This window comes from Ictalurus punctatus, chromosome 23, assembly GCF_001660625.3.
Source record: "Ictalurus punctatus breed USDA103 chromosome 23, Coco_2.0, whole genome shotgun sequence".
Classification (NCBI taxonomy): Eukaryota; Metazoa; Chordata; class Actinopteri; order Siluriformes; family Ictaluridae; genus Ictalurus; species Ictalurus punctatus.
This window is the reverse complement of record NC_030438.2, coordinates 8,677,501-8,701,417: the sequence shown is the minus strand read 5'-3', so window position 1 is coordinate 8,701,417 and position 23,917 is coordinate 8,677,501. Positions and strand designations below refer to the sequence as shown.

The window sequence follows — 23,917 nt, the reverse complement described above, 5'->3', positions numbered from 1 at the left end:
GACAGTAATAATAATAATCATAAGTATTACTATTATTGTTATATGTAGTGGACAAAAAAGTATTATTAAATATTTTTTTTGCAGTGTAAAAATAAATATAGTATGTATGTATATATATATATATATGTGTGTGTGTGTATATATATATATATATATATATATATATATATATATATATATATATATATATATATATATATATATATATAATATATTATATATATATATATATGTGTGTGTGTGTGTGTGTGTGTGTGTGTGTATATAATATATATATATATGAGTGTGTGTGTGTGTGTGTGTGTGTGTGTGTGTGTGTGTGTGTGTATATATATATATATATATATATATATATATATATATATATATATATATATATATAAGATACATCCTCCCATCTGGATAGCTTTGCAGGTCAGGATTTAAAAAATGTATGCAATAAAATGTGATTTTCATAATCATTTCAGTAAATGCATTGCATTCGTACATTATCTTTACAATAAGAATAATAATAGTAAATTAGATATCACAAGACGCATAAGGTGTGACTGGGAGAAGGCTTCAGTTGAGTGCTACTGGTGGCCTTCAAAAACTGGTATAGCCTCCTTTCACACTTTGGTAGCCTTGTTCACAGCCCGCTAGCCCTCCACACCACCCCTAATTGCTTGTCCTCTCTGCAGCGATCAGATAGTCTCAGATGGTTGAAGGTGGTGATAATGGCCCCGCAGGTAACTGGACTCAGGAGCCTGGAGAGGTTGATTGAGAAGTCTATTTAACCTGCTGTGAATGGCGTGACCCGGCTCAAAGCCATCATAAAAGGATCTCTCTTTTTTTATCTTCAGAATTCAATCCTGAAACTTCAACAAGCTACATTTTACTCTCTCCTTTCAGCGGTCTAAAAAGAGCTGTGCGGCTCTGTTACAGCCTGAGAAGAGGCACATCAAGAAATAATTATGAAATACCGAGAAAACACTCAACCTAGTCTATGTTATGACCTTAATTATGGCTTCTGGAGATGACTGCCTGTTTGTTACACTGCGATCGAAAGGGTTTCTAAACGTTTGCTAAAAGAAGAAGAAGAAAAAAGAAATCTTCAGTGTAAATGTTTCTTGCTTGTTTTTCTTGCGCAGTCTGTCTTTCATTTACAATTATCCACAAGTCAATGTAATTAATATCCAAAAGCAGGCAGTAAATTTGTGCCACAAATACACTCCTGCTCTAAACTTCTGGGGCATTTGTAAAGCAGATCAACAGACTAATGACAATAATAACAATATAAAACGTTTTTTTTCCGCCTTGGTCCCAAACAGCCTCGCAATGCAGACCCGTATTTAAAGTCGCTATGTAATTTGGGGCCACAATTTGATTCATTTATACGCACTCTGTTATTAACCCAAGAAAAGAAATGTCAGGGACTATTACCGCCAGCAGGATATCCGCGCTTTGTTTAAATGCACTAATTACAAGCACACACGTTTGGAGAGAACGAGAGAGAGAGAGAGAAGGAGAGGTTGAGGGAGAGGAGGGGAAAAAAGGCGCAATTTCCACATATTTAATTTTCAGTGGTCTATTTAGCGCAAGGCGCGCGGGCCACTTGTTAGCGCCGGCGCGCTTCACTCTCCCTCTCCCTCTCCCTCTCCTCCAATTCCCCCGATGCTACCGTGTGTCATATTTTCACAACAAGACTAACTTGATAATTTGTACAACAGTCTAGTGTTATGAGTGGCGTGTAAACTCGACTGGCTGTTTTTGTTTTCCTCATGTGCGCACTTTCAGAAATAAAACTAGCGAAATGAATCTGCCTTTTTTGTACCTTTAGGAAAACATATTGAAGGTGCATGACTGGATCTGGTCTGAAGGAACAGCACTTCCCCAGGTAAAAGATACACACACTAAAGGTGAAACAAAACTTGCTTGGATACCACACCGGAAATGAAATAATGACGTCGCGCCTGATGCCTTGAAATTGGTGCGTTGTTTTGTTTTGTTTTTTTCGTTATACATCCATCAAGAAAGGTCTGCTCTTATACAAACAAGTCTGGAAAATCTTGAAAATTAGCCTATGGAAAAAATAGTTATGGATAAAGTCTAGATGTTCTACTGTCAAAGATTCTAAAAGGCCACACTCTTATTTTCTGCGTTACCTCATTTTCTGACATTTCACTTTGCCCGTTAATAGCTTTTAATGAGGAAATTGATTAAAAAGAAATAAATAAAACGTTAAAAACACTGTCTTAGATGGTGACATCTTTCCAGTCGTGTGAAAAGTCGAAAGAAAAAACAACAACCATCTCAGCTCAGTGATCACCATGGAGCACTGTTTCCATATCCAATCCAAACCCACAAGCCAAACCTGATCCGGCTAATCAAGTCCACTGATTATCTGAAGCAGATGTCAGATTTATGGATTTGGACCTGAGTTCTGGATCTTCTGGAAGGTTTGTGATCACTGATTTCATGTCTGCAGGAAATCCAAGACTCAAATGCTTCGGCGTTTTTTCTGCTTTTTTGCAAGCAGCGCCATCTGCTGGCAGCTCGAGCTTAAACTGCTGGTGAGAGTTGCATTGAGTGTTCTATAAACTACTGCACAGGTTCCAAAGACTGGACCTGGAGTAATCCCTAACATGTGCAGGACAAGGGTTTCTCCAGGAGCAGGGTTGGGAACATGTGGACACATAATACATCCTTATTGTCAGTGTTGGAAGATAATATTCTCATGTGGAATATTTCCTGAGGATGGAATTTTTAGGCAGTGGCGTGTCCATCTAACATGTTTATAGAACAACATCAATTCATCTTGATGGTTGTGGTGGAGCCTATAACCCTGGAGCATTGGGTCAATCACATGACAAGGACAGGGATGTGTTTGTTCCTTAAAATGTATGACCGCATGACATCAGTGTTTTGGCTTTGTAGTTGTTTTGTAGTCCTCATACTGAAGGGATTTGGTTTTCAACATCGCCGTGATGATTACCATCCATGATTTATTGCATCTGCATGAATTATAATCAATCATTAACTTCTCAGAATATAATATTATAACCTCTCAGAATAAGAAACATCACAGAGATGCTCGTTGCTTGTTTCAGAGCTGTGTCCCTTTGGATATCAGGACCTTTTGCACCGCGTACAGGTCCGCTTTGGATGTTGACCATCCAGGTGCGTTTTTCCTTCTAGTGTGTGATTTTAGATTATTTTAGTAATAATCAGAATTGGGTCTATTGAGCCAGAAACGAAGCTGTGCTATGGTCAAACAGGATCCATGTTAGACTTTTGGTCTGATTAATGTCTGATTGCTCATGGAGTTTTCCCAGCACTGCACACCTGTCTCCAATTATTAACGCCAAACGAGGTTCAGTTGTTGTGTTAAAAGAGGAAAAGTATCTCATACTCCCTGACAGTTCTGCAGGATCTTGCCCTGCATCACACGGAAGGCTTTCGCATGTTGCACAAAATACATTTGAACACAGTGCTCATCATTGCATTCCGTTCTTTATTATTTAACATATGTAGAAATTCTACTTTTCTTCTCATTTATTGCATGCAACATTAACAATAGCACCAACCTGATAGTAAAGCTGTTGGTTTTTGATAGAGACTCCAGGACCACCTCTTGGAAGTATACACGCTATAGATTAATTAATAGTGGAATATTTGGGAGGAAATGTACATGAAGTTGCTATATATATGATATGATTTTAAAAAATCAATCATTTAATTTGTGCTTGATTAGATTGACCTGACCTGTTATTGATTTTTCTCTCTCAGTAGGTTCAATCTGAGAGCTATAACTCCATAACACTAAATGCACATAATCGTAGTCAAATTCCAGAAAAACAAAGTATAACCTAATGTCCTTATTATCAAGGATGTAGCCAGGAACATGGTCCAGTGGTGAAGCTGGGTCCTAGAACAAGACCTTTAACCCTCATCAGCTCAGTTGTCTCAATGTAGATAAAAGCATCAGCCAAAGTAGTTAAAAGTAAATAAAAAAAATAAACCTTGACACTATATTTGTTACCCGTATTACTTCTGTGCAGACTAAATGAATCCTACAGCATTATTGAACACTGCTGATGTACAGTAAACCCTGACTGTAGTGTTGTGTTGAAGGTGTTGTGTTAAAGGTGTCCCCTTTTGGTTTGAGGAACTACAAAGCCAGAACGGTGACGTCATTCCTTTTGCAAGCACTAAGAATCAAATCAAACGTTGTGCGACTTTTGTCTTATTCTTATTGTTTATGTGACTGATGACACGGATGCTTTATTTACATGCACCACGTGTGGACTACATGGAAATCATAAACCAAAAAAAGCGTGCTTTTGATATGCATAGATGGAATGAAATTAAACGAAAGGAAATCTAAATGTAAAAGTCGGACACGATTGCGATGTCGCGTGCGTATTAAACGCTTCATTTCGGGCTTTTCTCCCGGTTGACCGTCTGCTCGGTGTCTTTACTCTTTTAGGAGTCACACTGCTGACAGTTCATTCCAGTTGCTGTGACTTAATTGGATGCTGCTCAGGCTGAAAGAGGGAACAAAAAGAGAAAGGAGAGAGAGAGACACACACACACACACACACACACACACACGAGCTCTCCGACGCGCGCGTAAGCAAAGTTAATTAGCGGTTATTAACACTGCGCATAATGAGGGTGCGAGGGAGTCAATTTAACGACTTTGTTAGCCCAAGTTTAGAATGACAGGCGATGATCCGAACAACAATAGCGATCCCGAGCGGGAGTGATCATCCGTAATTTTCCAACCGCAATACGCTCTAATAAAAAACAAAAGCACTCTAATTTCGCTCAACTGACTCGATCATTTGAATTTATTGAGGAGAAAAAAACATTTAAAACCCAAGATCACCCTTTCCCCAAAGACTCCATGCTGCAAAGCGCGTCTATTTATTTATTTATTTATTTCGCCTTCACGGTTTCTTGCTCTCTTCCCTCTTCCACACTGTGAACATGTAGAGCTACAAAACACATCAAGCGCACATACTGTACTGTAGATTCCTTCAACTTCCGCTGTAGAGCCAGTTTCCTGTTCTAACCCACACTCCGACTCAGGAAGTGCTGTTAATTAGCTTATAAATTGGCTCGGGTGTGGTTATTGCATGCAGGGAAAACTCATGCGCAGTTCTCCAGGACCAGGGTCGGAAACCTGTGCTCTAGAGCAGAGGTTCTCAAACCTGTCCTGGAGGACCCCCAGTACTGCACAGTTTGTATGTGTCCCTCATCTGACACTACCAACCCAGGTCTTACAGTCTGCACTGATGAGCTGATGAGTTGAATCAGGTGGGTTAAATGAGGGAGACAAGTAAAATGTGCAGAGCTGGGGGTCCTCCAGGTCAGGTTTGAGAACCTCTGCTCTAGAGTGTACAAATCTACAAACCAGAAGACTGACAAGAATCAATTTCTCATGACGTCATATCGTCACCAGGCAGGTAGACAGGTCAGGTACGCGCGAGTCTTATTTTCTGTCCAGTTTGGGTGAGTCTGTGCCCGTGATAGCTTCAGAGTCCTGCTCAGGGCTGACAGGAGTGGAACCGGATGTGCTCTTCAGGTGTTGTAGCCTCAAGGTTTGACGTGTTGTGCATTCTGAGATGCTTTTCTTTTCTGTACAACAAGGTTGTACAGAGTGGTTATTCGAGTTATTTCTCAAAAGTCACTGAGAGAACCTGACTGAAGGTTTTCCCCGTTCTAATGTCTGATGTGAACTGAAGCTCTTGACCTGTGTCTGCATGGTTTTACGAATTGTGCTGCTGCAACATCATTGGCTGATTGTATAGTCGCACGAATAGGCAGGTGTACCAGTGTCCCAAATAAATACTAATTTAATTCAATTCATTTGAACTGTATAGCGCTTTTAACAATATACGTTGGCATTAACCGACTTTACAGAAATCCGGATAGAGATTTAAAGGTGCAATACTCTTTTTTTTTTAAATTATTATTATTTTTTTTATTCCTCACTTGTACAAGATATTTAAAAGATGATTTAAAAAAAAAAAACAATGGATTAAGTCTTAGCCTTAGCAAAAGTGTGTTAACTAACTGAGAAAACCCCATTTGGAAAAATGAATTCTGGGCCGGAAATGCTTGTTTGTGTTTGGATACATTTCCTGTTTATCCCTAATGATATAATAATAATAATAATAATAATAATAATAATAATAATAATAATAAAAGTCAGAAGACAGGATGGCTACAGTAACTCGAATGGTAACCACTCTGTACACCTGTGGTGAGCAGAAAAGTATCTCAGAATGCACATGTTGAACAGTAAAGGTACACAGCCTACTAAATGTGCAAAATGTGTACACTTTAAACCACAGGACAAGGAATTCCCAACAAGGAATGGTACAGTTTAGTATTCTTTCTTCTGAGAGCATATGAACCACATTAATGGGCCACTTCAAACTTGAACCTCATGAGGGAATGATGTCCAAAGTGCTCTGGAAGTAAAATCCTTGTGCACTATACTTCAGATTTTAGGATTTTAGCTCTGACATGGATAATTTTGGTTCTCCTGAACATCTGTTTGTTCTGTAGGTTGTCTTTGACCCTAATGTTTACCTTAGAAGCTTGGAATCATCTCCACCTCCCGCTGCCTGTATTCCACAGAATACATACTGTAGCACAAACTGCTGAAAAAGTTCATGCTGGCTCAGATAGAAAAGAATCAGAGCACACAGTGCATCACAGCTTGCTGCGTATGGAGCTGCGTAGCTGCAGAGTGACCATGCTGACCCCCTGTACACCACAATGGGTATGTGAACATCAGAATTGGACCATGGAGCACTGGAAGAAGGTGGCCTGGTCTGATGAATCACGGTTTCTTTTACATCATGTGGAGGCCGGGTGTATGTGCGTCGCTTACCTGGGAAGAGATGGCACCAGGATGCACTATGGGAAGAAGATGAGTTGGTGGAGGAAGTGTGATGCTCTGGGTAATGTTCTGCTGGGAAACCTTGAGCATTCACATGGATGTTATTTTGACATGCACCACCTACCTAAACACTGCTGCAAACCGAGTACACCCCTTCATAGTAATAGTGTTCCCTAACCGTAGTGACCTCTTTCAGCAGGATAATACTCCCTGACACACTGCAAAAATGGTTCAGGAACGGTTTGAGGAACATGACGAAGAATTCAAGGTGTTGGCTTGGCCTCCAAATTCCTGATTTCAATCTGATCCAGCATCTGTGGGACATGCAGAACAAACAAGTCCAATGTAAAGGATCTGCTGCTAACGTCTTGGTGCCAGATACCACAGCACACCTTTACAGGTCTTGTGGAGTCCGTACCTCGACGGGTCCGAGCTGTTTTGTTGGTTTTAATGTTATGGCTGATCTGAGTAGAAGTTTATATACGACTTATACATTTAGTAATAAGTTATAAAAGTAATAAGGCTATATTCATTTACAGCAAATGGCAAAAAGTTTGAACATTTATCTTTTGTAACCTCAAGAAGTGGACAGATTTATTTCTATTTCTATTTATTTGTTTCCCAACCAACACCTCCACCAGCACCTCCAGCACAGCTTCTGCCTCATTTTCTCGGTAATCTGAAATGCGGTGCTGTGTAGAATAGCCGCTGCTCCACCGCTGGAAGTTTCCCGAGATTGCATTTTTGCGCATCATTTCATACATGTATATGCGCTTTCTGTAGATTAAAGATCAGAATTCATATCGACTCCTGGAGCGCGAGGCGAGGAATGGCCCCGGGGTCACAGAGGGTCACGAGGCATTTTTCTTTTCTTTCTGTCCGAGCTCATTATAATAAGCTTTACGGGTGACCCGATGAGTGCGCGCGCGGTGACCCCTCACCATCATCATCACCCGGAAAAACAGCATAGAGAGAGAGTGCGCGTGTGTGTGTGCGTGTGTGTGTGCTCGTGTGTGTGCGTGTGTGTGCGTAACTCGGTGCGTTCTCGTGCGTTCATTGGCCTTTATTGATTAGCGGCGCGGAACACGGAGCAGTGTTTCTCTCTCTCTCTCTCGAACTGCGGTCCTTTATTAAGTTAATCAAAGTAATGCATGCAAATGATGCTTCTTCTGAGCTTCTAAAAAAAATTATATATATAAAAAATGATAATAATAAATCGCTTCTCCCCTCGAATCCGGAGAAGTCCGCTTATTCACTTAGCGTCAATATCGCGCGCGCGTATCGCCATGCAAATGAAAGCTGATTAGAGTAAATGAGGGACTTCGCTGCTATTTGACCTTGTCTGAGTTTTATGTAAATTGCTGAAAACTACACAATGAAGCAGATGGCATTTAGAAGATCTTCATATTAAAAAAAAAGATTAATCAACATAATTTTATAAAGAAGGAAAAGGACAGTTTTATTAATATATATCAGAACATGTTAGAGGAGAGACGTGCTATATTCATCATAAGCCAAATTTCCACAAAAACGTATGTGGCAAATGTATTGACACCCCTAAAGAATGTTTAACCCTTTAATATGTGTGCGTCTAGTGTCCTCTACATGGATCTACTCTCAAATGAAGACTAAAAAAAAAATTTAGATAATAAGATAATAAAAGATGTGAATCACCTCCAAGACACCATGACTGTAATTTAACTCAATCCCAATAACATCAACCTTATTTAAGTTTGTCTCAGGTAAAAAAATTCTACACAAATCCCAAAACAATAATAATAATAATAAAAAAAAACGTGTCCGATTCCAATAAACGGCTTAATTAACCTTAACAACTATTTTGTAAATGAAAGATCCTGAAGGTGAAACATGCAGCATTTCTAAACTATGTATTCTTTTGATTTAGTAAAAAATATGGCTACAATTGTATATTTTCTATCATTTTGGGCATCAACATGAATGTTAACTATTTTTGTTTATAAACACATAAGAAATTTTTTTTCTTTTAAATTTCAAGTATCCTGAATTGACCCTTTTTTTCCACTCACTGTGTTTCTACACATGCACAATACATTTCCTTCTTTTTTTATTTAAAAAGAAATGATGTTTAGAAAAGGAGGAAAGGGTTAAAATAATAATAATAATAATAATAATAATAATAATAATAATAATAATAATAAATACTCTTTAGTCTCAATGCACGTTAAATCACTTTGTCATGTTACACTGAAGAGACAGATGTATAAAAAAACATAATGCAGTATTAAAAATACAAAATAAAAATCACGTTTATATGTTTATTAATAAGCAATAAGTTCTAAATAATATTAATGCATTTTGAAAAGTCTAGAAAAATTGCCATGGGCATAGATTCAGAGCCGTAATTCTGTCCAAATGCACTACAATAGAAAATAAAAAATAAAGCTATAGGCAAGGCAAGTTTATTAATACGGCACAGTTTATACACAAGTCAAATCAAAGTGCTTTAAGTAACTAAAGTGATGGCTGAAAAACAGTCTGGACTTAAAGATGGATATACAAAGATGTCTCTTATTATTCTTTTTGCTCATTTTCCCACTTCAAGGCTCCCAATAATTCTGGACTTGACTGTAGTAGCTACTAGTATATAATATAAAATATATTGGTTATGCATTTATTAAATAATAATAATATATAATGTGAAGCATATTAAGAAACTATAGCATGAGGTATATAGATATTTAGTTTGAAAAGAAATCACACATGTAGACTAAACATTCTGCTGTTAATAATATGTGTATTATTACCACATAATATTACGTGTCCATTATTATTAAGTGCATCCAGGTTTAAGATGTTGATATGAAATATTTTTTTAAATCATGTCAAATCAAAGCAACTGAAAAACAAACAAACATATATTTGATAAATAATTTTAGTCAAAAATGTATTTATATTTTAAACAGAGCTTTTACTGCCATCTAGTGGACTAAAGTGGCGCGTCAGAAAAAGCAGAAACAATTCACGCAGCTCTTGTAATTTAAAGGTCCGCTTAGCAAACAGGTATTCAGATTATATGATACATTTATCGAGGCCCGGACATGTCGGTGTGTCCTTTTCTTCAGCTTGTAGAGCAGGAATAATTTCCAGCGGTCCCTCGAGGACTTCATCTCAAATGAAATTAGCTTCCTGTGTGAGTCAGAAATAGGTGTTCAGGTGTTTTGCTGTGACAGTAATGGCTGCAGTGGTCAGATGAGTCCAGCCCTCTGTGTGAAGCCATTTATTTTATTCTGTCTCTCTCTCTGTCCGTCTCCACGCTCGTCAGGACGCCTTGTCTCGCTCTAATCATGTTTATTTTTCCGCAGCGAAAAGATGGACGGCGGAGGTCGATCTTCAGAATTGCGTATGGACGCTTTAATTTGGTTCTCCGTGTGAAGGATAGAAGTGTGCCCGTGTGAGTGTGGCTACAAATTAAATTTTTGTTCAGCGCAGCGGTACAGAGGGTGCGGGGGATTTTCTAGAGGATAAAGAGGAGGACATGATTAGGTCTGTGGTGACCCGGAGAAGCTGGAGCTTGCCTCTGAAGGTCTCCAGACCAATTTGCAGGGAGGAAAACGTTCAGCTCCTCGGCTGAGGGTCTGATCGGCTCGGTAGGGGTGCGGAGGGGAATTTAGAGAAGCTGTGCAATCTATATTGGATTTATTCCTGTTGTGTGTACAGGTGTGTGGTACTCCTGCGGTGAGGAAGTCAGAGCAGTAATTCTGCGTGGATGTCGAGGTCACGCCAGAGTCATACTCAGGCCCCCCAACTGACCCAACTTCATTCGTCACGCTTCTGTTTCTCTTTTCATGTCCCTCCCTTACAGTTCTCTCTCCACGGACGATTGCAGGGAACACCAACGACTCCTGAAGCTGTTTTCAGCTCTGAAAAGTTTCTGCATGCCTGCTGCTGAGTGATGTGACCCCTGATGCAAACCTGAGCAGCAAATACACTGAGAAATAAAGGTATTCTTACCTGCTGCCTTTAATTAGGTTTCAGAGTAAAGGACTTTAAGCTCATATTATGCTCCTTATGATATTTGGTAAAGGTGAAACATACATTCTACATATTAAAACATGTACCCTAACAACCGTCAATCATCCTAACACCAAGGAAAAGTACAGTATGGTACCTTTACGTTTGAGAGTGTACTGTATCACAGCTGTAAATACCTCGCTCTCATCATTTCTGTCAAATCCAGCGGTTTAGTGTATTTGTGTTCTTCTCATTTTGTCTAATGTAACTGAGAAATTGGCTCAGCCAGTGACAATGAAATCTCCATCTCAAGTAATTATGCTTGTGTGTGTGTGTGTGTGTGTGTGTGTGTGTGTGTGTGCGTGTGTTTATGCCTCTTTTTTTTTTTTTAACAAAATGCATCTGTATAACCAAACGATTCTGAAGCAATTTTCTCCGTAGGAGGAGTGTGTAATTTTCTATTTGGTGACATTCTGATGTGTAAGAAACTAGAAGTGTGTGTGAGTGTGTGTGTGTGTGTGTATGTGTGTGTGTGTGTGTGTGTGTGTGTGTGTGTGTGTGTGTGTGTGTATGTGTGTGGGCTTTTACATCTTAGTGAGGACCAAACTTCCCCACAAGAACAGGAATATCTGACAGGTTTGACCTTTTGGGGACATTTGTTGGGTCCCCATGAGGAAATCTGCTTAATGTTTTAACCGAATCTTCAGCTTTGGTTTAAAGGATAAAGTGGAAGGTTCTCTCAAGGACAGTAAGACAAATTTGTGTGTGTGTGTGTGTGTGTGTGTGTGTGTGTGTGTGTGTGTGTGTGTGTGTGTGTGCGTGCAGTGCTTTAATGGCCGGAGTGGGCGATGGAGGGGAGAGATGTCAGCAAGGGCACTGTTTAATGACTCCAGAATAATTCCTTCCTCATTAGTGTGAGCTCAGAGGATCCACCAGGGCTTGAACCACTAGAGCATGGTGTGCCGCAACAGTCTTTATCTCCGTATTATTGCATTTGCATAACATTACAGCCCCCGCATGAGAGAGAGAGAGCGAGCGAGAGAGAGAGAGAGTGAGAGAGAGTGAGAGTGAGTGAGTGAGTCCACTCCGAAAGGCCACCTGCACTTCATTTTAAAAGGGTATAGTGGATGTCCCTGTAAATCTAATCAGAAGTAAGTGGAGGTGGAGGCAATGCCGCTGTGGTAGGAGGTGAGTGCACACAATAAGTGACATGCGGAGGAAGAACTTTCCAGAGTTATTAGAGTCATTAGCGCACCCTTAAAGTAATATTACAAAGACAAACTCTTCATATCAACCCTTGAAATTCACGACTGCTGCTATTCAATTCCGTGTATCGTCATGTTTCCTTTTGAAACAGGAAGTCAGAGTGACGGCGTGTTGAAGAAGCGCTTGACTGATTTACGCAACGAACGATAGCACTACTTGGAGATACACCATGCCGCACCTCTAAATAAACTTGATTAGCAAACTAGGTAAATATATACGGAGAACGGCAAAGAGTTCCTTTTTTAAGCTGTGGATGAATTCTCACCACCACCGTCATCCACTTTATCTGGGAAGATGGTGTCAGATGTTGATGATGGTGTCGAAATGGTGACAGAGAGCCTCAGAGAGACAGAATTTCTATTACTCATAGAAATGGTATATGAAGATGGGATTCTCTATCAGTCTGAATAAGCAGCATTCTGGCCAAGTTGGGAAACGAAAGTCTCAAAGCCGCCACATGCACAAACTCCGCCCTCTTCTAAAAAGAAGACACACAACCAAAAACACATCTACGAACTATGTTTACTGCTAATGAGATGCTACTGTAGACCAAGACACGCCCCCAGGGGCGGCACTTATACATTCTAGAGAGCATTTAATTGGATGAGCACAAGACTAGTACAGGATGAGTCATCAAAATTTATAATCAAGCTATAATGTGTATATCTATATAAATATATTATAGGCTTTGTCACGCCATATGTCACGTTCACTTCCACTGAACGTTCCTCCTTCTCTGCAGAAATCCTGACTCTCTTCACGCTTCCTTTTGTGTGACATCTATATCTGATCTTCATGGCAGGACTCCAGTCTAACACCCTGATCTGATGGACTCTGCATAGAAAAGCAACCCATCCAGGAGGTTTATTTCCAACCTATTTTATCAGCGTGTAGTTTTGCTCAGATGATAGAGGTGTGTTTTGTAGACTTGTATTGGATCGCTCTGGCCGATCTCGAGCCTGAATTTCGTTTCCTTCCAGATGATGAACAGCGCAGCGTATCCTATATATGTTTTGGGGGGGGGACATAATTCAGTCGCTTTTCTCCCCCTGAGGTGCAGATCAATTTCCATAGACTGGCTCGAGATATTTTCTGTCATTAGGCTTTTGAGCACAGCCTGTAAACTGCAGGCCAGCGGGGGACTGGATGCAGCTGCACGCTTCACTCAGGGTTTATTCCTCCCTCGCTATAAGAAACATGCTGGATCTGGGTCACTGCATGAAAACGCTACCTTCTCTATCCTTCCAAAAACAATTAGCAAAAACATTCACGATATTAAACACTCCATTGTAAATAAAAGGTCCTTATAAACAACAGTGTAGAAGGAGAGAGTGATGAAATTAGCCTTCACTGTAATTTTTAATTCCTTTATTACAGATTATTATTATTTTTAAAGCTTCACATTTTCATACAGTACATATCGTTTATATGCAGTATGACTGTAAATCTATGACCAAATTTTCATTTGAACTGATTTTTTTTAATGATCATCTCTTTAAGAATAAAATGATTCCTAATTTGCTTGTATGGTAATTCCACATTCATAAAAATCCTCTTTTATAACTTTTGATAACTGTGATATTAACTGAATCAGATTACATTAGTGTAATATGATTAATGTAAGAGACTTCTCTATCAACAGTGTGCGAAGGCTAGTTTTAAGGATAGTTTTTGGGTGAACTTGATGTCAGTAAACATTACTGAGTGCAAAATGTGTCTATAGAAACAATAACTAAATTAAAAAGGAGCATAAAAATAATTAAGCTTAATATTATGCGATATAGTTCTACATGACGTAAATAAACATAGAATTGAATATCTAATCAGATTATAGCAATGGAGTATAAAATCATTGTTCATTTTAGGTTTTTTTTATATATAAAAAAAGGAGATATGGTTACAGGATGATGTTTTATTTCAACAACAACAATAACAACAACAAATGTTCCTGAAGAAATGCATGATTAGTTTTTCTGGTGTAAACAAGAACCAAAGTGCTATTTATTAGTCATTTTAGTTGCATTATTTTATTTTTTTTATTATTATTTTTTTACACAAATATTACACATTTCTCCAGCAGCTTTGACACATCACCCAAAACATGCTTAAGAAAATCTCTTCACAGGCTGAGCTTTGCACAACACAATGTCCCATCAAAGTGTCTCTTTCCAGAAACCATTCAAAACCCGACGAGAAAGATTGTTTGAAATTTTGCTTTCTGAAAGTAAAATGGTGTATCCTTCCCCCTCCTTTTCCATTTCTTTTTGTCAAATGACCCATTTACCTCCGAACACAACGAGAGGAAGGGCATGGAGGGCATAGCGTGGGGGGGGGGATGAAGGAGGAAAATTGATTCTGCATGATGATGAAAGGCATAAATAAAGCACAGCAGGGGAAATTCAATGCATAACCAGCACAAGTTCAGTTCCAGACCAGGTTCCAGCTCCTGATACACACGGACCAGGCAATCACGGGCTGAAGAGCTGCTGATTACCTGGCCGAGACCTAGAACAGAACTGAACGGTACTGGATGGAGGATCGTGTACCACCGTGTAGACCATGTGGTGTGAGACATAATAGAAATTCTGACAGTTTACATTCGTGCATACAGACTGGAGGAAATCATACGCAATGAGCACATACGATCACAGAAAAGATACCAAAACAGTGCCGAAATGTAGGTGCTGAACCAATTACACCGGATGTGGGGATGTTTTTAGGCTCGAATGATTTTAAAAACGTTCAGAAATTGTCGAATGCCTTGCAGATGATCGTCAGTGAGAAATACTCAAAAAACAGATGAAGCAGAGCTAGTGTTACTGCCATAAAGCTGAATATTTTCCTCCAGCAGCACATCACAACGTGTTGAATTCCTCCTATACCACAGAAATTTGGCAATTACAAAAAAAATATATTTTTAATTAAAGAATGACACATCATTCTTTTTTTAATTTATAGTTAATTTAATGTTGTGGGACGTCCTGAAATAAATCACTTCCTGTTCTCACTTACGTTATAGCAACTATAAAGTCATTGCCTCATCAACCCTCTCTTTATTCTCTCTCTTTATTCTCTCTCTGTTTAAGTTAATAAGATAAAAAAAACGCAGCTTGTCGTGTTGGAAAACTTCAAGTTACAGCTTTACCTCTGACTGTTCCAAAGTGCTGACACTGGAGACTCCTTATATTCATCTGTAAAACAGCAGCTCTGACAGCAGCACAGCTACAAATGACAGGTTTATATCAATGCACTTGTTCTAATAAGTTTCTCTAGTAACAGCTCATTCACAGGGACATTCCACATAAACACAATAAAAAAGATGTTTAATTGTTTATGTGGTGAAGTTTTCCATAAGGAGATGTTTGTGTAACATGTATGGAAGGAGTCTCCAGTGTCAGCACTTTGTAACAGTCAGAGGTAAAGCTGTAACTTGAAGTTTTCAGACATCTTCAGGACAGAGTTTACGCTTCTTTCTGGTTTCTCTGTGACAAAATATGACACTGTGGGTTTTTTTTATCGTATTAACTTGAAGAGAGAGAATGAAGAGAGAGAGAGAATGAAGAGAGCGAGAATGAAGAGAGAGAATGAAGAGAGAGAATGGAGAGAGAGATTAGAGAGAGAATAAAGAGAGAGAATAAAGAGTGAGAATGAAGAGAGAGATTATAGAGAGAGAATGAAGAGAAAGATTAGAGAGAGAGAATGAAGAGAGAGAATAAACAGAGAATGAAGAGAGAAAATGAGAGAGAGAGATTAAAGAGAGAAAAGGAAGAGAGAGAATATAGAGAGATTAAAGAGAGAGAATAAAGAGAGAGAATGAAGGGAGAGAATGAAGTGAGCGAGAGATTAAAGAGAGAAAATGAAGAGAGAGAGATTAAAGCGAGAAAATGAAGCAAGACAGATTAAAGAGAGAATAAAGAGAGAGAGAGAGGGCTGGTGAAGGAATGACTGTTTATAGCTGCTATAACGTAAGTGAGAATAGGAACTCACATGCTTCTTGCTTCATGGATGTTCTACAACATTAAGTGTAACTGCAAACACGGTGTGTACTGAAAGTATGATCTTTAATATATAGAAATTTCTGAGGTATAGAAGGAATAAAACACTTAAGGATTTATTTACTTTTTTTTTTTTAAACCGGAGAACAGGAAATCAGCTTTGGGGTGGTATTTTCCTATAACAGCATGCCACTTCTGCACATATTACATGCTGGATAGATGCTGGAGTCAGGAATGGATGAGGATTGTGGATGATGTTTTTCATTTTAAAAATGTTCTAAAACACACTGTTTGTTTTTAAGACCCACTGCTGGACATATAAGGGGCGTTTACTTTACAATGAACCAGAATGTACCAGTACTGAATATTTCAGTTATTATCATTATTTATTTATTTATTTATTTATTTATTTATTTGTTTATTTAACACGATTTATCTTGTAAAGAAGTTGTCCAGCTTTAATTCATGCTCGAAGAAGTTCTCATGAGACGTGACTGTGATCCAGTACTGTCCTGTTTGTCAGAGTTTATCTTGGATACTGGTAAAGACATTTGTTTGCACACCTATCGACTGATCCTCCGACCTCTCCACCCACCACAAAGCTGTGACGTCACGAGCAGTCTGAGCTTAATTAAACCCATATTGAGGAAAGTATAAATTCAGTCTCTCTCTCTCTCTCTCTCTCTCTCTCTCTCTCTCTCTCTCTCTCGCTGATGTGAGAGGTGGGACAAAGTCTTTTATATATATATATTTTTTGCCTCTTTGTAAAGTTAAGCGACTTTTTCTTTTTAAACAAACGCGCGCGATGGCCGGTCTGAAGGTGAGTCACGACCCCGATATAATAACGCATAATTATGTTCTTGCACGGTGTGTATTTGGTGTTGTATGTGATATGTGTGAAGGCTTTTGGTTGGGGCGTTCCTGGTTAGCCAATCAAAACGCAGGAAAAACAGCAGCAGCCCAGATGTTGTGTGCTCGCGCTGAACTTTCATCTCGGTGCAGAAAACAAAACAGCGCATATGCTGCATTTTATACACACACACACACACACACACACACACACACACACATTTAAATTTTAAAGTTGCAATCGTTTTAGTGAGTTTCTGTAAAGTTTGCATGACGCAGAAAATCTAGTGCATTCATTTTCATTTTTAATTTGTGCATAATATGTATTATAAATAGTCTGCTATTTATAACATAGGCTACAACTTTTTTCATAATTAAAACTGTGTTGGCATTCTAACTCCTCTGCTGCACTTTGTCCAGCTCTCTTTTGCAACTGCAGATCCATCATGACTCAGCTCAAATCTACTGCCCCCACCTCACTCCACTACTGAATCCCACATCCCCTCTACAAACGTTGTGTTGTGTGCATATAATACTATTTTTTCAACTTTGCATTTCATTTCACTTTTTCTCTTTAGTACTTGAGCGGTTTTGGCAACGAGTTCGCCTCAGAGGATCCTCGCTGTCCTGGGGCTCTACCTGAAGGCCAGGTAACTGCCTTAATCACAGTGCTTTAAAAACAAACAAAAAAACAAACAAAGGTAAAAGACTTGCACATATTTTCTGTTGAGTGTCATCATGTCATGCATGAAGTGAAGATGGTCTCTAGAAACATGGAACCAAATCAGGTTCTAATCAGGCCCATCACGTGACTTCTGAATCAGGGTTCTTGTGGTTCATAATGGAACTGGAAGAAAAGAAAAGCCATAAACGAACTCAGTCTCTCAAAAAAGCCTAAACAATTACAGCCTAAAAACTATCCACATGTTGAAAAGACCCACAGTGTTCCACATTACCATCAAGGGGAGTGAATACTTATGTAAGACACTATATAGTAAATTTGGAAAGCATTTCCTGTTATGGTAGTCTGTTCATCTGTTTTCTGATATCAGTACCTTTCTGCCTTCAGATATATTCCAGTAAGTGAACACATTTTAGAGGAGTTGTTGATGTGTTACTGGTCATTAACTTCACAGTGGACAAAGTGTAACGTGGCTGTTACTGAAAATGAGTTTTGTGCTCCTTGGACTCTTTCGATCTAGACCTGAATTGCTGTTAAGCTGCTTAGTGACACTATTTATCGTTAAAAGTGCTAAACAAATAAAATCTAAATTATTATATATTTTTTTTCCAGAACAATCCGCAGGTGTGTCCGTACGGACTGTATGCTGAGCAGCTCTCGGGCTCGGCCTTCACTTGCCCACGAGGAACCAATAAGAGAAGGTATACCTAATATATATTCTATGTTCAATGACTTGAACATAGAATAATAAAGTGTTCAGTATGTTTCCTAATAGTCAAAATACGTCTCAAAATATCCCAGGAATTTCTCCACCATTTTACCCTGATTAAACATTACCCTGATTAACTCTCAGAAAGGTTATGGGAATGTCTAACATTCCCTCAACACTCAACATAAGAAAAAATAACCCAGCCTTTTTTAGAGTGCAGCTAGCCAGTTAGACACAGATGGACACGAGTGGGATTTCAGTATCAGTGTCTTGATTTCCAGCAGCAAAACTGTCTGAATATATAATGTTTACTACCGGGACTAACATTTTGTTCATCACTAACATTTACTAAGTTAGCTAGCTAGATTCAATTCAATTAAATTTTTATTTGTATAGTGCTTTTTACAATGGACATTGTCACAAAGCAGCTTTACAGAAACATATAAACAGATTTTAAATGATAGATAAAATGTTATATAAAAAGATAGCAATACGGATTCTGCATCCAAAAGTTTTTAGCTACTCTGTTGTTTTATGCTAATTCAGTGGTTCGCAGTGTTTTTGCCCATAATAAATTTTCTGCGACTCCAAGCCTTGGCATTTTGGTTTCTCCTCGTTATTGGAAATCCATGTTTAATAAATGTTTCAGCATATGTTTATGTTCGCTTTCATGAGTCAGATATTAGCTTACTTGGTATTGTCGAGGAACTAGGGGAGGCAGATGGTTGAATTTTTACTGCTGCGCTGGTATAGAGAAAAAGACGAAAATAACACATACACTCTTCATTTCTACGTCACGCGTTTCATGTGCACGTGACTCCCAAAATGTAAAATGGTATCCCACACAAACAATCCAGCATCATAGTTACAGTTAGCGCTAATCGTATCGTTATTCGTAAAGTAAATAAATAAAACAGGAGAGGAGCCCCTGAGCTAATATTCTGCATATTGCACGTGACTGGTTCAAAGACACAGAGCTTATTTTGTGACATCACAAACGGAGATTATTTGTAGCCACACCCACAAATCGGTTCGAAGTAATGAGAAAGTATGTTTTAAATAGAAAAATGTGACTTTTTGAACTGTATAAAATATTATCCAAACATCTGAAACAATGTAATCAGAGTCCACGAAGAGTTCAATTTAAACGTGACTGCTTGTGTAATGTGATTTTCAGAGTGAACGAAGTGTTTGTGATAGGTGTGTGTGTGTGTGTGTGTGTGTGTGTGTGTGTGTGTGTGTGTGTGTGTGTGATTACAGCTGGCTGTACCGTATCCTACCTTCTGTTCAGCACAAGCCCTTCACTCCCATCACCTGTGGAAACCTCACTGATAACTGGAATGAAGTGGAACCTGATCCCAACCAGGTAATTAAAGCATCTTTACATTATCAGTAGTTTAGTAAAGTTCTGTAGTCAGTATGTTTTAATGGCTCCGTTTGTTACTTATTCGAATTTTTCTAATCATGAAAGCTTCGTTGGATGCCGTTTACCATCACTAAAGCTTTGGAGAAGAAGGTGGATTTTGTGGAGGTATGTTTCAGTCAAACACTTCCCTCTTGTGGTTCAGTCATACATCTGAGAGTGTGTGAGTGTGTGAGTATGTGAGTGTTCAGGATTTCATTATTTTTGTTTTAGGGTCTGCACACAGTCTGTGGCGCCGGAGACTCGAAATCTCGCAATGGGATCGCCATCCACATATACACCTGCAACACGTCTATGATTAACAGGTCAGTGTTTACTGCATTTCTACCGTTCGGCTCATGATATCGTAATCATCCTGCAGTGTTTAGTGTTTAACTCTTAACTGTGGCTCTCAACTTCATGCATCACTATAGATCTGTGAATGAATTTTATTATTATTATTTTCAAAATGGTTATATATATATATATATATATATATATATATATATATATATATATATAGTACTAATAATAATCTTTTTATTCATGCAGTTCAGCATGCTTTACAGTGTGAGGTTAAAAAATAACAAAAACGGCTATGTGAAAGACACCAGAAAGGTAATAAAAAACAAGACTAGGATGTAACAAGTAATAAAAACTCAATAAATAACAGCAGTCATAGAAAAAAGGAATAAAATATTAAGAATATATAATAAAGTAGTTTTTTTTTTTTAAAGTATAAAAGTTTACTCTAAAATGAAAGCCCCAAGCAGCATTTTAGAAATCTAAAAACATTTTTGTCTTGCAATTTCTAAGGTATTTATGTTTTTTATTATCGGCCTGGGCCTTTTGTTCCCTACTCTGTGAAAGTTTAGATGGCTCTCAAGATGACGTGAGCCAAATTTGGTGAAATTGGGAGGATGAGTAGCAAAAATAGCACTTAGATGGAAGCATTTTAGGAATGTTATTGTAACTTTTGACCAGTAAGTGGCGCTGTCATGAAATTTGCTGCATAGCCTCAGGTCATGGTCCTGAAGCTGCCTACCAAGATTTGTGTCAGTGTGCAAGGTTGTTACTGAGATACAGCCTCACATCCCGTTTGGTGGCTTTGCCATCAGATTTGTATGAGGATTAGCGACAAGACAGTTTTTGACAAAATCCAAGATGGTCAACAGGAAGTACACTTGAATTTCACATGTTAGTGTGTGTTCACGTCTGCATACTCCAAGGAATTATAGGGAAAAAAAGGATGTCTGGCTTTTCAATTTTGGGCACATGGTTCAAAAGTTATGACCATAAACGTACTTCCAAATTAGGCCCAAATTTGACCCGATGGTGGCGCTTGTCAGTGCTTGTCACAGAATGTTCATTAGACCCTCCCCAATCAGGGTGCCAAATTTCAACCTTTTTACAAGACCGTTATATGAACTGCCATAGACACCCTAGTCAGAAGCCATGGTGGACATTGGAACATTGTTTATCAGGTGTTCAGAGATTAATTTAAAAACTAATAGTACCATTGTATAGTTGATTTTACAGGAAACAGGAATATAGGCTTACATGATCCTCTCTTTTTAGTATGGGTTAATATCCTTGCGGCTCTAATAGTAGAAATTCCTCTGAGTAATTCATTACAATAAATATTGTAAAGCTCAATAACTTATCAAGAGTAAATTCTATGAGCTTGAATTTAATTGGAATTAATCTTTTTTTAAATCCTAACAAATAAAGAGAGATGTGAAAGAGATGTTAATATGATGCAAAACATTTAAAATCTATCAGTTTTGTTGGTGGAAGGTTTCAGGGATTTAAAATCTCTTACAGGTCCAATATATATGTGTACATTTCAATATAAATTGTTGGATTATGTTATTAAAATGAATCGGATGTTGAAAGATGTTCTTAGCTACAGAATGGTGGAGTCCTTTATACAAAAATAGAAATAACACAAAAATCACACAATTGTTTTCATTTCTAGGTGCTTCCAGAACTCGGATGGCGATTTCCTGATCGGTAAGTTCCCATAATGCAGTTGTGTTTACTTTATCGAAGCTACGATCGCTCATGGACCTATAATGGCTTCTCCTTCATCTTCTTCATTGCTGGATGATACAGATGTGCATCTCATGTTAATGCTGATGTTTACTGTGTGATGTTTGTTATAGTGCCGCAGCAAGGTGAACTCCTGGTCACCACCGAGTTCGGGAAGATGATGGTGGAGCCAAATGAGATCTGCGTCATTCAGGTGGGTCAGAGTAAAAAAAATGTGTTATTGTTATTCTTACACCACAGTGCTGTAGAGTTCTGGATTCTGATTAGTCAGGTGGTGTTGATTCATTTTCTCGGGCAGTAGTGCAGCTGCAAATCACAGGTTTATATACAGTGGATATAAAAATTCTACACACCCCTGTTAAAATGGCAGGTTTTTGTGATGTAAAAAAAAAAAGGTAAATCATGTCAGAATCTTTTCTACCTTGATTATGAAATTTTAACCAATTAATTAAAGTGAAAATCAAGAATTGACTCATTTTAGGGGGAAAAAATAAAAACATACAGTAACCTGGTTGCATGAGTGTGCACACCCCTGAACTAATACTTAGTTGAAGCAGCTTTAGAGTAAGATTCAATCAGTTTGGAGCGTCTTGACTTCTAAAACCTTGAGCTTGTTTTGGTAAAGCCGTTCCTTTGTTGATCTGGAGGTTTGCTTCTGGTCGTTGTCGTGCTGAAAGCTGAAATTCCTCTTCATCTCAAGAGTTTTAGAAGATTTAAGGTTTTGTGCTAAAACTGTCTGGTATTTGGAGCTGTTCGTTATTCCCTCCACACTGATTAAAGTCCCGGTTCCAGTTGAAGAAAAACAGCCTCACAGTATGAAGCTGCCACCACCGTGCTTCACCGTGAGGAAGCCGTTCTTTTAGTCATGTGCTCTGTTTTCTTTTGTGCCACACATATCTTTTGGTATTCTGGCCAGAATATCTTCACACATCAAACTTTGGTCTCTTCAGACCATAACACATTATTCCACATGGTTTTGGGAGATCTTGCGCCCCTACCCCAGAGTCCAGAGATATGAAGAATTCAGTAAATTGTTGTCACGTGTAGGGAGTAAGCAGTACTTGTCAGAAGCTGCTGCAGTTCTTTTACTCTCGCTGTAGCTCCTCTCGGCAGTCTCGCTGACCGGTTTCTCCTGATCTTCTCATCAGTTGTAGAGGGACGTCCTGATCTTAGCAGTGTCACTGTCGTGCCATATTTTCTCCACGTGCTGATTATATTTACAATGTTCCATGGTATATCCGATACCTTGGAAGTATATTGTAACCCTCTCCTGATTGATATTTTTGAGATCCCGTACCTGCTCTGTAAGGTCTTTGTGGCCCAGGGCTTTTCCAGTTGGATTTTACGCAGAAGATGTCAGGAGAATCCTATAGGAACAGCTGGACTTTATTTGGGGTTAATCAGTCACTTTAATTGATGGCAGGTCTACACTAATTAGTGTTTAACATGAGTTTGAATGTGATTGGTGGATTCTGAACATGGCCACGTTCTCAATTATAAAAGGGTGTGTACACTTCTGCAAGCTGGGGATTGGGAGTTTTTTGTTTTTCTTTTTTTCCCCAAAAACATTTCTGGTTGTTCATCACCAAACGGCATCCAACTAAGCTTTCATTATAAAAAATTCACATAATTCAAATTCACAAGGAAAAAACAGAGCCAATAAAGAGAGGGCTAGTGAGGGAGTGACTGTTTATAGCTGCTGTAATGTAAGTGAGAACAGGAAGTAACTTGTTAAATGTAACGATAAATGGATAAAAGGTACAACGTTTCGTTGTCTAATTAATAAAAATGGTAATTGCGAGGAAATTGATGTGGTCTAAGAAAAATGAAACACTGCCATGTTTTTATTCTTCTCATAACGTCTTTACAAACATTAGTTAATTCTTGTATACTCTTTGTTATGCTGTAGTCTGGGATACGTTTCAGCATGGACGTGTTTGGTGAGACCAGAGGTTACATTCTGGAGGTCTATGGTGCTCACTTCGAGCTGCCGGACCTCGGACCCATAGGTATCACCTTCCATCCTGTGATTCTTTTTCTATGACTAGAATATTTTCTTTACAAGTTTATGAAT

The 23,917-nt window shown here is 38.6% G+C and overlaps 1 protein-coding gene across 1 annotated transcript in view; it reads left to right on the top strand.

Moving 5' to 3' along the window:
* Positions 1-16,931: 16,931 nt before the first annotated feature.
* The window catches only part of hgd (homogentisate 1,2-dioxygenase), a 13,333-nt gene continuing 6,347 nt past the window's right edge, over positions 16,932-23,917 (top strand). Inside the window, 9 exon segments of the mRNA NM_001200879.1 lie at positions 16,932-16,969; positions 17,577-17,648; positions 18,293-18,381; positions 19,650-19,755; positions 19,861-19,920; positions 20,026-20,117; positions 21,770-21,804; positions 21,957-22,036; positions 23,753-23,852. Of these exon segments, the coding sequence (NP_001187808.1) occupies positions 16,955-16,969; positions 17,577-17,648; positions 18,293-18,381; positions 19,650-19,755; positions 19,861-19,920; positions 20,026-20,117; positions 21,770-21,804; positions 21,957-22,036; positions 23,753-23,852 (649 nt within the window). The 5' untranslated portion in view covers positions 16,932-16,954.